The sequence below is a fragment of the Pteropus vampyrus genome, unplaced genomic scaffold (assembly GCF_000151845.1).
Source record: "Pteropus vampyrus isolate Shadow unplaced genomic scaffold, Pvam_2.0 Scaffold479, whole genome shotgun sequence".
Classification (NCBI taxonomy): domain Eukaryota; kingdom Metazoa; phylum Chordata; class Mammalia; order Chiroptera; family Pteropodidae; genus Pteropus; species Pteropus vampyrus.
Window position 1 is genome coordinate 170,698 of NW_011889260.1, and position 18,274 is coordinate 188,971.

At 40.5% G+C, this 18,274-nt stretch overlaps 1 protein-coding gene across 3 annotated transcripts in view; it reads right to left on the reverse strand.

Moving 5' to 3' along the window:
- TJP2 (tight junction protein 2) overlaps positions 1 to 18,274 on the reverse strand; it is a 103,181-nt gene that overhangs the window by 60,224 nt on the left and 24,683 nt on the right. The window contains exon 1 of one of the 3 annotated variants that reach the window (XM_011382489.2): positions 6,357 to 6,506. The exons of the other annotated variants lie outside the window; for them this stretch is intronic. Within the exon in view, the coding sequence (XP_011380791.1) occupies positions 6,357 to 6,416 (60 nt within the window). The 5' untranslated portion in view covers positions 6,417 to 6,506. Of the gene's footprint in view, positions 1 to 6,356; positions 6,507 to 18,274 lie in introns of those variants that run through there. 3 annotated transcript variants of the gene reach the window in all.

Below are 18,274 nucleotides of genomic sequence, written 5' to 3' on the forward strand. Positions count from 1 at the left end.
TATTTGAGAACAGTCTTTCTAGGGTTGAGAATGGACTGGTGTTCTCTCACAGCATACATTCCCCCTCCTCCCCATCATCAAGTTCCAGCCATGCAGGGTACATGCTGCTGCTATACAAGGCATGAAAGACACCCCGCAACCTAGAACTGAGAACACTTCCTTTCAGACTGTGATGATAAATGACTTTCAACAATTGGAAGCAGTTACATTCGGAACCTTATTTCCATCTAAGACCAAAAGTCCTAGAAGTCACATGTCCTAGATGAGTTCATTAATTCCCACCGATGACTAGAAAGCACTATTTTCCCTGTTCACCTTCAACTCAAGTGACAAAATCTACAATATCTGCAGTGTTCTCTCATCTCTCTCAAAGCTTTCTTTAATACAATGGCAAAGATATAACTGGCTTTTAATCATTATCTATTCATTACAGCCTAATAACTGTTACCTACCGACAACAATTATCCCAATAATTCTTTCTCACAATGTATTATATATGTTCCCTCTAAACATCTCTGACTTGTGACTAACTATATTGTCACTAACTATAAATATATAACTACAGCATATATGTAGTCCCACGCTTATACAGGGCATCTATCAGATGAGGCACGCTATAATTAAAGTTTCAAAAGATGATGTCATTTTTTCTTATGAATATAATATTTATATTTCATATGGCTAATTAAAGTCCACAATAAAAATAATTATCATATTAATTCTAAATCCATATTTACATATGCAGATAGGTAAAATTTAGTAAACATTTTTATTCATGAAATCTTTGCAATGATTATTCGGCCATAAGAAGAGATGAAATACTGCCATTTGCGACAACGTGGATGGACCTTGAGATAATCATGCTAAGTGAAATAAGCCAGACAGAAAAAGCTGAAAACCACATGATATCACTTATATAGGGGATATAAACCTAAAAGCAACAAATGAATAAGACAAACAAACAGAGACTCATGAACATGGATAATATAGACTAGTGGTTACCAGAGGGGAGGGAGGAGGAGGGAGTTAGACGGGGTAAAGGGGGTCAAATATGTGATGACAGAAAGAAATCTAACTATGGGCAATTAAAACATAATGCAATACATATATATGCCTTACTGTTAAATTGTATACCTGAAATTTACTGGATTTTATTAACCAAAGTCACCATAATAAGAAAAAATTAAAAATAGATTTACCATTAAAAAAAAGAATATAATGAGATTGGATATAGGAACTTTAATGAGAGAATTTTAATGAGCATTTTGAGCTTAATAATAATAGGAGTTAAACATGCACTGAGCTCTTGCTAGAGGCAGATATTATTCATAGCTTTTTATGTACTTACTCATTTAGTTTCTAAAGGTAACTTTCATGCAAGGCCAAGGTATTTTTCTCCATTAATCATTAAAAGGGGAATCCATCTAAAAATAACATACTTTTAGATCTATAATTTGCTGATAACATTCAGGAACTAGCTCAAGACTTGGCCATGGCAGTGAGTCAACAAATGGCCATGGCAGTGAGTCAAATCAATGAATTAACAAATAATATTAGAACGTAAAAAAAAATTTTGCAATGATTAATGGTATAATTTGAAACTTTTTGGTCTGTCCAGCTTCCTAAAACACAAATATTTTATTCATGAAGGATCTATCGAAAGTATGCTTTCTCCATCACTACCATTCCTGCCAACCCCAAATCTCCACCCCACCCCACCCAACCCAACACACACACACACTCACACTCACACACACACACAGTGTTGGGAGAAAAGAAACATAAAAAGAAACTATAATCCATGAATATTCTAACTAGGCTAAATATTAGTCTGAAAGTTAAAATAAACATTATAAAAATGTATCCTGCTATGGTCTGCAACTTAAATGGTGTATAAATGATGAAGGTAAATTGCATCATGTTTTTAAGGTTAAAGACCTGATTTAACTTTAACCATCTGCAGAGGCACTAAACAAATATCTGTACTGATTTAAAATGACTAAAGTACAAGTTACTAATTGAAGGCTTAGGATTTTTCATAAATGGTGTGAGTGTACAAACAATTAAGAATTTTAGTGACTGAAACCAAAGTCTTTTCTATTCTGGTTTTATTTACCTATGTGAATTTCAATCACTCAAATTTCTAGGTCAAGGCAGAGTTACTTTTTTCCTACCTCAAGACTTGTAATTCCTATGACAATCCTTGTTAAAGTCTCTTTTACAGACCAATGTAAGCTACAGTTTTTTAAAGTTAAATACATTTACACGTGAGGCTATTTGGTTCTCTCCATTCTTGAGCACTAATGGATGAGTGAGATGCACAGACTGATGTCCCTCAGTAGTGCCAAAATATGTCCGCCCTTTTCACTCTTATCCTACATATGTCATACCAACAAACCTTAAAAATTGCAGAATGGCTTGTGGGAAGCAAGGAAAGGAATGAGAATTAGGCAAGACAATAGCTTCACAAAGGTGGCAATAATAGATAAGAGAGCTCTCTGTAGACAAGAGCAAGATGCACATGTTAAGACAAAGCCAGTGAAATTCAACTTTCCTGGCTTTTCTGGGCCATTTTGTGCCTGATTTTCCCGAAAGTGTGGTCAAAGTATACATAGCTCTCCATAACTAAATAGCACATTCATCTTAAGCGGTATTTCCCAAGTCTCAGATTTCAAAGGCTATCTTCCCAATTTTTGACTTATTCTCATACCACTCATCCCAATAATTTACTATTTTTAATAGTAAATATTTAAATCTTAAATCAAACTGTTTCACTTAATACTTATTTTTGCCTCATCCTAAGTAATCTATCCATGAAATAAATGAGTTTCGTGTCTGGATTTATGTTTTTTATTCCTAACATATAATATTCATACACAGTAACTGAAAAATAGGATATGTCCCTTCCTGTGCCAGCTGTGTCTATAGAGAACACACTGGAAAACACAGTTTGGGAGACAGCAAAAGAGGCAGGGAAAATGCTTAATCAATCTCTTAGGTATCCTTTCAATATGACAGTCTTAGACTTTCTTCTGAGCTCAAGACTGATGAAGCTTTGGGTGCAATGGCCAACTAGATAATGGAGGCACTAATCCTTTAAAAACCAAAATGTCACCTTCATGGGCAGTCCGATGAAGGGATGCAGGCCTGCCGGGGCTCTAACAGTCACCAAGTTCTATTCTAAGAAGTACATTTCCTAATCAAGTTAAGAAATTGGGAGCAGGCACTTTCCAACTCAGAACTCCGCCTCTCCCGCAATAATGTAGGCAGCACACAAGCTTCATCAACTGCTTTCCCAGCTAACTTTCAAAACTGGAACTAACTATTGCCAATAAAGATGTTGGGCTTTAGTTTCTGAAAACTTTTTTCCATTACTGTTACATGGTCTTAAAAAAAAATATTTAATGAGACTACATCTCAGACCTTCATAAATTTGCTAGCTATTTAGGTGTCTACTAACAAGAGTCATCATAAAAATTCTTGTTGAGAGTGAAGTAGGCCCTAAAATGTTTTAGGGAAGATTACTTTTTTTAAGCTTAAAAAATTTCATATAAGTGTTGAAATTTTTAACTCACTAAATAGGTGTTAAATCTGACCTCTGAATATGTGTTTCTGACCCTGACCGTTGGGTTTAGGATCAAGAAAGTCACTCAGTAAAACACCTGAGATAATAATTCTGTCCCACCTACCAAATTTTCCAGAAATAGTGACTCTCAACACCAAGGCTGGCTGGCCAATTGTTGGCCCCGATGATCACTTAGTCTAATTGATCAGAAGTATTTTATAGGAAGTCAACTTTCAACCTAGACAATTAATCTGTAACTACAACTCTTTACTGGGCTTTGTTTTAGAGATTAGGCAAAAAAAAAAAAAAAAAATTACCTGATGGCTCATTTTCTTGGTAGAAGTATGTTGAAAGTTTCAGCAGTGATTACTAACCCTTCCTACCTCTTCACCCCACCCCAGGCATTCCCATACCTCAAGCCACTCCCGAACCAAATCTGCATGACTTTTTAAACTACAGTACACATGATTAAAGTGGCCCCGCCTAGTCCTAAGAATTTATCTGTCTCCCAAAAAGAAAACCTTGGGGAGAGAAAACCTTGTAAACTCAAAAGTCATGGTAGGAAGTTTATCATTTCCCTTGCATTTGCAGGCACTTCGGCAGAAGATAAATGGTTGGCCTGTGACCTTTTGTCAATGTACAAAAAATTAGATTAAAACTTAAAAATATGTAGGCAGAAGTCTTTGCAATTCCCCAGGAAGTGATATAAAAATTCATTGGTCTTAAGCATATGAGTGCCTCAAGAATGGTAATATTCCCTGTGTAGTGTGTGGGTGAAGTGTTTACTGGGAAACACTGGTTCACTACTTTGTAGGAAAAGTCAAGTCACTAATACATTAGGGATTTCTATGACTTTTTTTTTTTTTTCCCAAAGTTCTCTTATCGGCATTCAAGGTCTTTAAAGAGAGTGTGAGCAACCTTCTCTTTCCCTCCGTTCTGCCTCTCACACTTCCTACCTGTACTTCTAGATCTCACATCCCTTATCAATCCAGGACCCAGCACTTACATAGTCACTAGCTACCTTTTACTTAGCAGCCACTACACGCATTCTACATCATTTCATTCAATCCTCACTCAACCCTATGAGGTGGGGATGTTATTAGCCCTATTTTCTGTACTGGTTTACATTTTGAGATGTGATCAAATATAACCCTTTCTTCTCAGCAAAAATCCTAGCAGGGGGTGCGTACATGATATCTGTACTGCACTCTCCCTCTCTCGGCCAAGTATTCCAGCAGAGAGAGTATGCAGAGTCTAAAACACAGTCTACAACTTTCATGTCTAACAGACTCTTGAAGGTAGAAACTGAGTCTTGCTCATCCGGTACTCCTGCATGGTGACGGGTACAGTAGGGGCTCATTAAGTTATCATCTGCCCAGTCTTGAAAAAGTTGCAGGCAGTATTTCAGCGAAAAAAAAAAGTTCCCCTTCATCAATCTCCGGCAGCCACTCTGGAAAAACTCAAGAAATACCTCTAAAAGCCACCATTGCCTTAGTAAAGCATCTCTTCCATCTCCCCAGAGCAGTAAAGCTACAGCATCCTGTCCATATTTCTAACTGAAACTCATCAGTCTTAATCATTTGCATGCTTCCCCAACAAGATTGTGTGGTAGAGGTACCCTCTTATCATTTATAGTCCCCACACTGAAGTAAAGTTGTTCATGAAAATTGACTGAATAATTGAATTTCATTCTCTTAGGCAGCATATTAAATGGCACTTGGCTACAAATGCAATCACCCCTACTAACACCTCACTTAACACACCTCCTTCCCAGGTGTGCACGTAGACATTACCCATGAATGTTTCTCCCAGGAATGATCCTGACAAAGACCGTCCTGTTCTCTCAAAGTGATTGTCAGTACACCCAGCACAAACCACCTAAAGACCTGAAGAAAAGGGCCTCTTTCCTTCTCTGCTAGGATTCCCCTGGCGGAGGGAGGGAATGTGTGATTGCAGGGCAGTTTCTATGATGGGAAGAGTCTCCGCAGGGAAACCACAATCATTACTCAGGGCAGACAGCTGCCAGGGAAGCCGCGCTGCCTAAGAACTGAAGCTAAAATAGAGGTGGGAGGCTGTATTCCATTACTAAGCCATGGAGTATTCACTCTCAAGTTTGTCCACATTTCAAGAATGTAAAAACCCTGTAGTCAAAACCCTGATTATTTATAACTTAAAATAAACTACTGTGTAAATGCGGAAACTTGACAAATGAAGACATAAAAGAGAAGGAACTGGTGACAGGTAAGATAACAAGAGTAGAAAGCATTCACCATTCCCCTTTTTGTGGTTTCTTAAAAAACTCCATCTCCATTCTCCACCGAAAACAACTTTTACTTATGTTGCAGAGGCAGCTGATTAAAAGGGAAAATGAAGATCCTAGTTTCTAGAGTTGTCAGTTTGACTCAAGCACACACGCCTGTAACTTTGCATCAAGTAGAGAATGTGGTCTGAAACAGAGAAGGAAAACATAAAGGCATACCAGCAGGCGATACAACAGGCGTTACAACAGGCTCGACAAGATGCCTCCGAGGTAGCAGAGATACAGGACATACTGGACGGTGTTCAAGACAGTTTCCCCTACTCACTACTTAATCTGAAACTCAAGTGACTTTGGAGGGCAGAGAAAAAATCCAGGAGCCCTGGAGACCACGAATCTACCCGCTGCCCTCAGCCTCTCCTTCGGGTGGGCGAATCCCCTGTTACCTACAGCACATCAGGGAAGCCCACCAAGCGCTCCCACGCTCACTCCTGGCGACCCTTCTCCCAACCGAATGAACAAGAGGGCACTTACATGGAGCCAAGCTGACAGCTCTCGGCGGGGCGGAAACCCGCGATCTCCTCGCACCAGCATCTCGGCGCAGGTCCCGCGTGGGCCCCTCTCCGCCTCTTTCTCCGCGCCGCGGGTCAGTCTGCGGACCTGCCGCCAGGGTGCCAGCCCGCGAGGACCCACCCCTTTGTCCCTCCTCCCGCCGCGGCGGTGGCGTAGGTCCGCCCCCTGCCCGAGCGCAACGCCTCTGTCCGCCGCGGGGCCCGGGAAACCCTCAAATGGGCCGCTACCACCCCCGCGCGGCCCGGGGGGGGAGGGCACGCCGGCGCCGCGCCCCCGAGGGCCCCGTGGCGGTCCGCGTCACGCGCGACTCCCGGCCGGCGGCGGGAGAAGGCGGCGGCAGCAAGGAGCTGAAGCGTCTCGCCGCCCCGCGACCGCACCACCACCCTCCCCTGGCCGGCCGATGGTTCGCTCCGCGGCGCGCACTGGGGCCAGCAGGTCCGGCTCCGAGCGCGCGCGCGCGCGCGCCCCAGCAAGGGCTGCAAGTTCTAAGTGCAGCGGTGAGCTTGGGGGTTGGCCTGCCTGTCTGCGGGTTCTTCCCCCGAGGTCGCGTGCGCACCCTGTACGAACACTTTTTGGAGACGTTTGCAGAGCCTCTTCAGTTCTCATCTGAAGGGAAGAACCGGGGAAACCGCAAAGTTTTCTATCCTGCCTGGAGGCCTGCCGGGCCAGCAACACAGGCGGCGTTCATTGTGCCCCACATTTCTCAGCATAACAAACGAACCGAATTCCAAGAGTAAGTAAGGTATATTACTGTTAAATAGTAAAACGTGACTTTTGAGGAAATATACCCCAGGTTATCTCTTCGACACATTTCCAGCAACTCCAATAAAGAGATTGACACTCTTCTCCCATCATCAGCTTTTAAAAGGCTACCAGTAGGTCACAAATGCTTAGCCGGCAGGACTCACCCAATTCAACTCAGTGCTTTCATCCGTTTTCGAGTCCTCTATGCACAAAGAATTGTGCAAGATAAAAGCTTCCTTATTTTAGGGGCATGTAAATTATTTGGAGAATCAAAACGGGTATACTGATTAAAAATAAAACTTGGGGTTTGAAATCTAAGGAAATCATCGTTGTAAGAGAAAACGATGCAGCCCATCCTCTTAAATTGAAAAGCAAAATTTCACCTAAGCTCACGAATAGAAGGTAAAAGGTCTGATCGGACCTCTGACGAGATACAGATGTTGGATGCTCTCCCTGAAAAGTTGCTTCACTTCCTGCCTAATCAAAACAAATTTGGCAGTGTACGTGGAAAAACAAGTCCAGCAGATGCCTCTCTGAAAGCGTTGGGTTTCTGGCCTCTTTTGGAGTAGCTTAAAGTGTATGCCTCTGAAAAAACTGCACTGTGAGTAACATTTCCCAGTTTCCTTCAAGTCTCCAGACTTGGACGTTTCGATTGTATTCCTGATGTAAGAAGGTGTTACTCTCCTGATCTGAGCACCATTTAAAAAATGTTTCTCAAATTAGGTAGTGCTGACTAATAATAACAATGACAGCATTTGTGAACTGGTCACACCTTAGTGATGAGCTTACACCACTAGCATTTAAAAGGGAAGAAAGGAATCCAGAATGTAGCAATTACAGCTGTCCAATTTATTCCTTTTTTCTCTCTCACATTACACTGTACAGTTGATAACCGCCAGCCACATGCGGATATTTAATATATTTAAATTTAAATTAACTAAAATGAAATGAAATGAAAACTTCCGTTTCTTAGTTACACTAGTCTCATTTCTAGTACTCAGTAGTCACATGCACCTAATCACCACCATATTGGACAGTGTATATAAAGAAAATTTCTATCATCGCAGAAAGTTTTAATGGACTACAGTGCTCCAAATGATGAAATACTCATTTAGTTGAAATATCAATATGCTAGCATAATAAATAGTTCTGACTCAGATGCTTGTGGAAAAACATAACTCAGTTGACAGAGTAGCAGAATAAGGCAATACGGCTCTTTGAAGAAGCATATTATAGTACATATTTTTCAAATGTGGAGTTGCAGTTTTGAACACCACTCCTAGAATTTGTTTCTCCAAAGAACTTCTATCCAACACGTAATAACTGAACACCTCTCAAGCCAGATCCTCCTAATAAAAAGACTGAGCTCTCATCTCATGGGGCTCAGTTAATTGAAGTAGACAATCAGGAAATAGTAACTATGTTAAAAAAAGAAAAGGAAAGAAAAAGAAAAGAAGGAAGGAAGGAAAAGGAAGGAAAGGAAGGAAGGAAGATGAAAAAGAAAGAAAAAAAAAGGAAGAGAAAGAAGGTAGAGAAAAAAAGGAGAGAGAAAGAGAAAGAAAGGAAGGAAAATGAAAGAAAGGGAAGGAAAGAAGGAAGGAAGCGAGGAAGGAAGGAAGGGAGAGAGACAGGAAGGAAGGCAGGAAGGAAGGAAGGGGCTATGTAAGTGCTGAGATTCCAGGCAGGCTCAGAGTGGTCTGGAGGCTTTCAGGAGAGATTCTTCACTCAGACTAAGGGGATGGGGTTTAGAGATAGTTTTCCAGAGATGGGGTTACTTACATATGTTAAAGGAATGAGTCTGTGAGACAAAAAGAAGAGAAAGCTTTCCAGGTGAAAGAAATAAATAATAAGTGGAAAAACAAGGAATGAAGAGGCCATGAGCTTGCTCTTGACGTGTCAAGACGTGAGGGTGTCCAGGCAAGCATGGGCTATGTTCTGTGAACACAGTAGAAGTGGGACACTAGGCCAGCATTTTATAAAGATTGCTGTCAGCTTCTTAGAAGATGGATTTGTCAAACGAGGGTTGTGGGGAGGAGTGTCAATAAGAATGACAAGACCAGGAAAAAAAACGCACTTTGTGGGAATGCAGATGAGAGACGACATGGCTGTGAAGTCAGGCAGTATTAAAAGGAAGCCAATTCAATAGAAATTAAGGAAGTACAATCAGTAGCCAAGATGACTGACTGCCTGATTAGATAGATATGAGTTAAGGAAGAGGGAAGTAAGTCTAAGGTGACTCTTGGGTTTCTGGCTTACCTAAGTAGATGACACTACTTTTCACCAAAACAGAGAACACATTAGTGTGAGCCGGTCTTGGGAAGGGATTGAGGAAGGACAGGGAATTTAGTTAAAGGACTGATTGAGTTTTGAGGGCTATGGGTCCTTCAGGTGCAGATGTTCGAGTGTCCAGGATTTGCTAGGCATTGATGAGTATTTGGGTAGAGAGATTTGGGATGGAGAAAGAGATTCGGGATTCATCAGTGGATCAAGAAAGCTGAAGTCATTGAAAGGAATGAGACCAAAGGCATACCTCAAAGATACTGCGGGTTCAGTTCCAGACTGTACCAATGAAGTGAATATTGCAGTATAGTGAGTCGTAATCTTTTGCTAGTGGAGGGTCTTGCCTTCGATTTGTAAAAAACACAACATCTTGAAGCGCAATAAAGCGCAGCACAATCAAACAAGGTACGCCTGTATTCAGACATGCAGTAGATTGAAGAAGGAGAGGTTTATGGACAGGACTCCTCCCTGGGATTGCCAATATTTAGAGGGCAAACTCAAGTCTGCAGAACAAAGACCAAAGAGGAACTACCAGAAAGGGAAGAAAAACCCTCTGGAGCAGAATGTTCAAAAAATCAAGGGAAGAATGAAGTTCAAGAAGGGAAGAATAGCCCAAAACATGCAACTTCGAGGTCAGTTAAGAACAGAAGATGTTAACTAAGAAGAGGACAAATGTTCATCTCGGCCAGAGCTGTTTCAGTAGAAGAGGGGACTGGAGGTTAGACGGCGGTGGGTGACTGGGAGGTGAGGCAGCACTGCACTGTATACCTGTTTACAACAATGCGAGATGGAAACGATCAAGGTCCAATGATGGAGGGCTATTAAATTACAGCAAATCCACTGAATTGGCATTGCAAGCCATCATTTAAAATGATAATAAGGAAGTCGACATAGAAACAAGGAGAATGATGATGAAATAATCAACAAAAAATAACACACATCTTATCTATCCTATGACAGCAACAATAAAAATGTCATAAAAACTATAAAAGTATCAGAAAGTATGTAGAAACATGATTTGATGAAAAGAGAGGATTGCGTGCATTTTTCTTTTTAAATTGTGGTTATTATCTGTGCAATGGACAATTTTTCAACACTTTTTTTCAGCATGTATTATAATATATAAAGTCTCTGAAGCACCTTGGTCAGGAGACCTCAAAGAAATCTGACAAACTAAACACTGTTAGTCAGACTTCTTGAAGAACATTAAGATTTGGGAAGATATGCACACATATACACACACATATTTATGTATGTATATGTATATATTTGCATATAACTAAATAATAATATGATTAAAAGTATCATTAAATAAGAGCAAAGGAACTTGAGGTTGAAAAGTTTACAGGTTAACTGAGCAATTTGATTGGTCTGTACACGGAACAGCAGACGAGGATCATAAAGACACTCTTCTTCAACAAACATTCCTTGAATGCCTACCATGTACCCTGAGGTAGGGATAGAGAAGATAAAGGCAATATATAATGAGGGCTTGCTCACAGTGTGATGAACATGAAAACACATAAACAGATGATGAGAAGGCACAAGAAGTGCTCAAGTACAGGTATGACTAAAGAGCTGAGGCAGTGGCGAAAACGCTGCCCAAGGGACAGGCACTTTTCAAGAGAAAGGGCCTGGCATTGCCTCGCCTTCCTCATAGTTGCCTCTTCTCTCCTGGCGTCTCTCACCCTGCTCAGTCCAAGCAACCATATCAATAACTGTGCACATTCACTTAAAGGACTCTTTGCACAAGCAGCGACCCCACAACTCCTATAAAATAACATCCAGGAGAGAGGTATCAAAAGTTCTGCTCTGCCTCTCACGCCCTCACCTTTAGTTATTTAATATTATTCCAGCTCACTTTCAAAGTCTAACTCCACATGCATGCAGCTGGGAAAGGCCATGTGAGCACACAGCAAGAAGGTTGCTTTCTACAAGCCAGGAAGAGGACTAAGAACCAAATCTGACGGCACCTTGGTCTTGGACTTCTCAGCCTCCAGAACAGTGGTGGGAAAAATGTCTGTTATTTAAGCCACCCAGTCTGTGGTATTGGTATAGCAGCCCATAGTAAGACAGCCTCCAAATCCTACATGAGTTGACCTTGCTGCCTTCTCCAAACTCAAAGCATCCTGCACTCTCCCAAGCTCACTTCCTAGAAACACACTGGCCTTTCTTGGTGGCCGTTGTTCGTGACACCCTGCCAAGCTCATTCCCGCCTTTGGGCCTTTGTTCAAGCTTCTCTATCTGGACCACGGAGCCAGCTCCTGCTCAGATTTCTCTTTCCATCTAAAGTAGGCAGCATCCTTTGAGGTAGCTAGCAGGAAGCGATGCCCTCAGGAGAAAGCCAAGTTTAAGTTAAAGCAAGGAGGTCGAGTCTAGCTGAATGTTTCACTAACCATGAAACAAGCATTTGAGAGCACAGTGCAGGAGTATGAAAAGGTGAAGAAAGTGGGTGGTCTGCTTAGGGTAAGGGAAGCCTAAAGAGGAACTATAGCAGAAAAGGACAGTAGCCCAAACACATCTCTTTTTAACCTTATTATCATTATCACGATTGGTAATACATAGGCTTGGCTGTTGTTACCACTAGAATGAAAAAGATGTTAGAGTAAGTGTAAAAGTAATGAAAACATTAGTTATCAGACTCACAGGGAAAGTTCTTAGTTCTCAGTGGATGATGCCTTCCATTCCCCCTCTCCTCTCCCTGCTGATGGCACAAATCCCAAACCCCAGCATCCCCCACCCACGGTGTTTCTGGGTATGATGGGTTTAGCTGGCCACAAAGTTGACAAAAGAATTATTTGTGCAATTCAGAGTCAGCTGTGGGCTGGATGAATTATGAGTCTCAGAAGGCCTTGGATTGGTGTTGGGGAGAGTTCTGGTCGGAAGGAGGCAGCTGTAGTCTGGGCTGGCCTCGTGGTGCCAGGCTGCCCATGTGCAGGCTCCTAGGTGACTTATTGGGCTAGTCTGGAGGTGCTCGGGCTGGCAGGCAGAGGTCAAGGTCAGCTTGGTCAACCAGGGCTGAGGCAGAGCATAATCCAATTCCCCCAAGCTTGGAGATCCTAGATGCCTCTTTTGGAGCACAGTCTATTCCAGACCAGGGGTCCCCAACCCCCAAATTACAGACCAGTAGTGGTCTGTGGCCTGTTAGGAACTGGGCTGCACAGCAGGAGGTGAGCGGTGGGCAAGCGAGCAAAGCTTCATCTGTATTTGTAGCCACTCCCCAGCGCTAGCATCACCTCCTCAGCTCCGCCTCAGACCATCGGGCATTAGGTTTTTATAGGAGCACCAGTCCCTGGTGCCAAAAAGGTTGGGGACTGTTGTTCTAGACAGACCATACTAGGGAGAGAGCTCTGTACTGTGGAGGAACCCTTCCCTCCTGGCACCCACGCTCTGCATTTCAACAGCTTTTATTATTTTACTAGTGTTTACATTGTAATCTATATAGAATCCGCGCCCTTTCAGGGACAGATGCCACTTCTTAATCCTCCATTAAGAAAACAAAACAACAATAACAAAAATAACCAGAAACCCCTATAGACTATGATCGATTAAATTTCCATTATGTGCCAAAAGCTTTCAAATACTATTTTAGCTCAGTTAATGTAAATCCTCACAGGGCACATATTTGGTATTACTGCCCCCCTTTAGATGAGGAAACTGCACTTCACAGAGAAAAAGCAGCTTGCCGGAGGTCATCCCAGAGTAGACAGTGGGTGAGAATCCAAACCCAGGTCTGTCGGAGTCAAAGCCCCTCCCACCGCTGTGTCCACTGCTTCGACAGCAGAGGCAACTGTATGGAGTGAGGGGAGAGGTGGGGTTTCTGTTGTTGTTATTGTTGTTTCCCTTTTGGCTCCTTTTAATAGAACTCAAGAGGGTTTTTGCTGACACAGCAATTGAACAAACAATGTTGGGGCATCATATTTATAAAACTCTTCCTGTGCAATATTAAAAAGGTAAGTGCCACAAATGCCACTTGACTCCAGCCAAGGAGCTAGTTAGTAAATTAGAACCCTTGATTCAAATGTGATTCTGGTGTCTCACTGGATTTCAGAGCTCCCTCTCCCTAAATAAGTACTTTTTAAAAACACATTAATAAGTTAACATTTTCACTAAGTGGAAAGGCCTCCATCTCACAGGCAAGGGAGGGAATCTAAGGTGAGAGAGGCCCAGGAGACTGAAGTACACAAGTCCTCAAGGGAGCCCAGAGGGGCCTCTGGCAACACCTGAAATGCTTTTAAAAAATTGTCACCAGAAACCTGTAGCCCTAAGAATTCAGTATCCCTGATGCACACAGATTAAAGTTGTTCAAAAGTCGCCTAGATTCAAAGACTTCTCAGACTTGAAAGGGGCCTTAGAAAAAAGCTGCAAACAGATAGTTTTACAGGGCAGCCATGCAAATTAGCACACACCTCTTAAAACAAAGGAAGCCAGGCCTGGACAAGGCACTTTCAGGAGGCGTTCAATAAAAATGGAAAATGTGGCTGTAACATTTCTGTTTCTATAGGACTTCGACCTAAATTCCTCTGATAAGAATCACCTGAGGCATCCAAGACTTGTCCCCTGAGATTCTGACACACAGGGTAGATCAGAAAAAGGCCTGGGGAATTGATAGTGTTAGCCTCCCATCTCCCATATGAGTCTCATCGTGCGAGAGGTTTGGGAAATTCTACTAAAGTGTTATGATTCTCTGACACAAGACGGGAAGATTACCATTTTGAAGGCAACTAAAACATTTTGAAGGTAGGAAAATATTCTCTATTTGTAAAATGTCTTTGATTTACAAAGAAAAGATCTAGTCCTATAATTCTTTTCGTTATGTTTATTTACATATATATTTGTGTACATACATAATTTGGATTTCAATTATTTTTATAGAATGATACTTGTTTACTTACCAAAGCATATAGTAGATCATAAAAAAGTAGCAGAATACAACTAAAATATTACCATCCAGAACAAACTTCTGTTAGTAATTGGAAGAGCATCCTTCCAGGTACCTCTCTATGCAGGTAAGCATGTAGATATCATATACAATGTATATACCTAGGCTGTACTAGACATGCTCTTCTGCTACCTGTTATTCTACATAAGAATATTGCTTGACTGTTTTTTTCATGGCAATATAGAGCTCTCTCATCATTTTCCTAGCTGCATAATATTCCATCTGTATGAATATAGTACTATAATTTGCTAAATAAATTCTTTTACTTAAAGTTCTTTTTAGTGGGGAGGGGAAGGTAGATGGGGTAAAGGAGGTTCAAATATGTGGTGACAGAAAGAAATCTAACTATGGGTGGTGAACACACAGTGTAAATATATATATGCCTCACTGTTAAAGTGTACAGCTGAAACTTATTGGATTTCCTTAACCAACGTCACCATAAAAAATAAATTAATTTAAAAAATAAATAAAGTTCTTTTTAAAATTGGCATAGAGTACAAGGAAAAAAAGATCAGATGCATGAAACCTCTAAGATTTACTTCATAGTGACAATGAAGAAGCAAGTGGCTTATAAGACTTAGGAAGAATTCATAAGATGTGTATAGTGCAGACAGTAAGTTAGTAACCTGTAAGATGTGTTAAACAGAATGAATGGAGCATTTGCATGTTAAATATAGATGAAAAGAATGAAGCAAATGAGTGTTACTTATAAATAGCAGGGAATGAAGGACAAATTAAATCTTAACTAATCAAGTTTAATTAAATAGTAATAAATTTAACAAATATCTCATAATTATATTTTAGATATACTACATAATGTCATAATGTAAACTATTATATAACGTATACTTTATGTCGTTGATAATAAATATTTCGTATCTAATAAAATATTAATAATATATAATAAAGCCCAGCTCATGTTACATCCAGACTGACATCCCTAAATTTACCACCTATACTCTGGTTTTTCTTCAGATCATATAAATCTTTCACCTTTTACTAAATTTATCACCTATTGGTGACCCCGTTATGTCCAATTCTGGCCCCATGTACACTCTGCGCCAAAATGCAGATAAAACACAGCTCGCTGGTGACCAACAGCTACTGGCCAAGCACACTTGCCCTGCAATCCTTGGGTACAGCAAGCATGTGTTGGCTTCAAAAACCTTCAAACTGCTGAGATCCCTTGTTCAACTTCAACTCTGGTCTTTGTGACCACGCCATCACAGGGGACAGCTGACATCTCGGAGAGAGGGCATATGCAAGCACGGGATTCCAGAAATGTAGACCTTTTACCCTATTTGTATCCCAACCTAATTATGTTAACGTGTTCTAATCTCTTTCTCCTTGCTTCTCTCTACGTGTTTTCAGGTTGAATAAATCGGATAACTGGTGTGAGTGGAACACCTGATTTTGGTATCTGAGCCTTTGTGTCCCATGATTTCTAGGAGAACTTGCCTGGCACTGTTCTCAGAGGATAAGACTGCATCAAGTTAATTTCCACCATCCCTAGACTAATAAAGATAAGCAAGCAGAGTGAGGAGCCACAATGAATAAAATTAGGTTTAAAGAAGGTACATCAAATTCTTTGCTAATCTGGGATGTGAGAATGAAATCTTTTATTCAGTTTCAAGAATGTATGAGGCTTTCAGCTTTTCCTGCCTCTAAAGTTATTATCTAAGTTTTTAAACAAATCGATAAAGATTTATTGCCAAGAGATTCAGAGCTCTCTGAGATTTACTATTATTTTTTCAGAAGCAATTCTAGCTGTTATTCCTGATGACACTATTTTTACCTATTGTCTCTCTCCCTGATCTAGTTCTGTCTCTGCTGGAACCATCTTCCAGTTGCTAAAATATTTTGATTCTTGTTCTAAATCTTGGGAAAGCATCTTTCTTTCTTATCATATGTATTCTGCTGACTATGGCCATCAAAAGAGACAAATTTACCTTTAACATACTATGAAGCCTCTTTCAAAGTGGGTTGACAGTTTTTTAGCAACAAGACTTAAGAGCTGAAGTAAAAATAATCATACATATATTATTTTGATTTTTTGAATATCAACAAGTGTATTACAAGTATCAATGTCAAATATTAATAATTATAATCAAATAATGATATGTTCAAAAATCCATACATTTAAAAAATATAAATATAATTATGATTAGGTGGGGAAATCTTGTCCAGAGTGTTTTGTCTAATCTCCCTATACAATCAGATCACCTCTAAACGAATCAAATTTTTGGCTGAACTGAAATCTGCTGTCACCAACCACTCAACTGATGAAAATGTAATGAAGTACCAAAATCAAGAGTTCCAATGAGGACACCCCTCCCAACCAGAAGCTAGCTGCAAATTCTTAAACTCAATTTTATCAGGTTAAATGGGAATCATAAAATAAGCTGCCCCCAGGCTTCCCCACGCAGCCACAGCACCAGGGGCCCAGTTCAGGCAGCCACACAGCACTGTGACTGCTGATTACAAATTAGACTGTGACTCCCAGCCAAGAAAAGCTGGGTACCATGAAAATTTCCTCAGGCAATGCAGTGCCTAGCTCACAGGGTACCTGTTTCTAGACTCCAAAGTGGCTGGAATAGGTGGAATAGAAAGTGTTGGAGAGAAGAGCAGGTGGTGGTAAGGAAAAGAAGCACAGAGAATCCTTTTAAGAAATGGCGCTTAACAGTAAGAGAGAGAGGACTTTGGGTTTACAATCCCCTAGTCATCATTTAATTTTTAGGTTCTGGATTCTCTTAAACATGCAAGAGTATAATTACATTTATGTTTCAGAAGCAGCTTTTGAGTATTACTCATCTGTGCACTATACTTAAAATGTCCAGACATCTCAGATTTCCAGAGATAGGCCAGGTGGCCAACTCTTTGTCTTGTTGATTTCATAAGTGAACCATGCACTCTAATTTTTGTTTGCAGAACATGTTAGACTATAACTAAAATAACTAAAGTAAGAATAAATCCATCTTATTTTTATTTTTCTTCCACATAAATGGTATATCAATTTCTCATGAGGAAAGCTTGCTGGAATTACTAAAATGACAAAGTCTTTGTAGACAAGTATTTCGAGCATTGCTCTTTTATTTTAAATACTTAGGAAAATATGGAATTATTGCATGAGTCCTGACAAAAGTACTTGTCTGAAATCTCTATGGCTGGAAATTAAGTTGCTTGAATCCGTGCATGCTAAAAAATTCCAAGTAAATGTACTTATAACACAAGGGTAAGGGCTAACACATGGTTTACAAATATGTAGGCTGGTTTGAGAAGGAAATTAAGAATAGGGTATCTATACTCCGATAACCTGTATATTCACAGGTATTTAACATTTCAATAGCAAAACTGTACATCATCTTGAAAAACAGAGCCCATTCTTTCATGAATTTTAAATGTTTCACAACACTCTAATAATTTCCCACAGTCTTCTTAAACAGACAAGATTGAAAACCAAAATACAAGAGTTACTCCAGAACCAGAAACTAACTAACAGGCTAGAGGCTTGGCACCCTGATCTCCACACCACTGCTTTTCCCAGTGAACCACAAGGAAACATGGCAGAAACAAAGAAAATGCGAGAAGCCAGTAAAGCAGTAGGTGAAAGCACAACTATGAAGTCAGACAGACCTGGGATTCAAGAAGTCTCGGTTCTTCTACTTCTTAAGTTTAACCTATGACATTGCCACCATCTGACTGTTTTTGACCTATAAAATGGCCAAGTTTACATGGGTCAGCCTAATGGCTGTTGGCTTGGGCTGCTTATCTACTCTCTATGCTTCCATTTCTTCATCTGTAAAACGATGTTATGGGTAGTCTGTGTCCCCCTCAAAATGTGTATGTTGAAGTCCTAACCCCCAGTATCTCAGAATGTGACCTTATTTGGAGACAGAATCTTTACAGAGGTGAT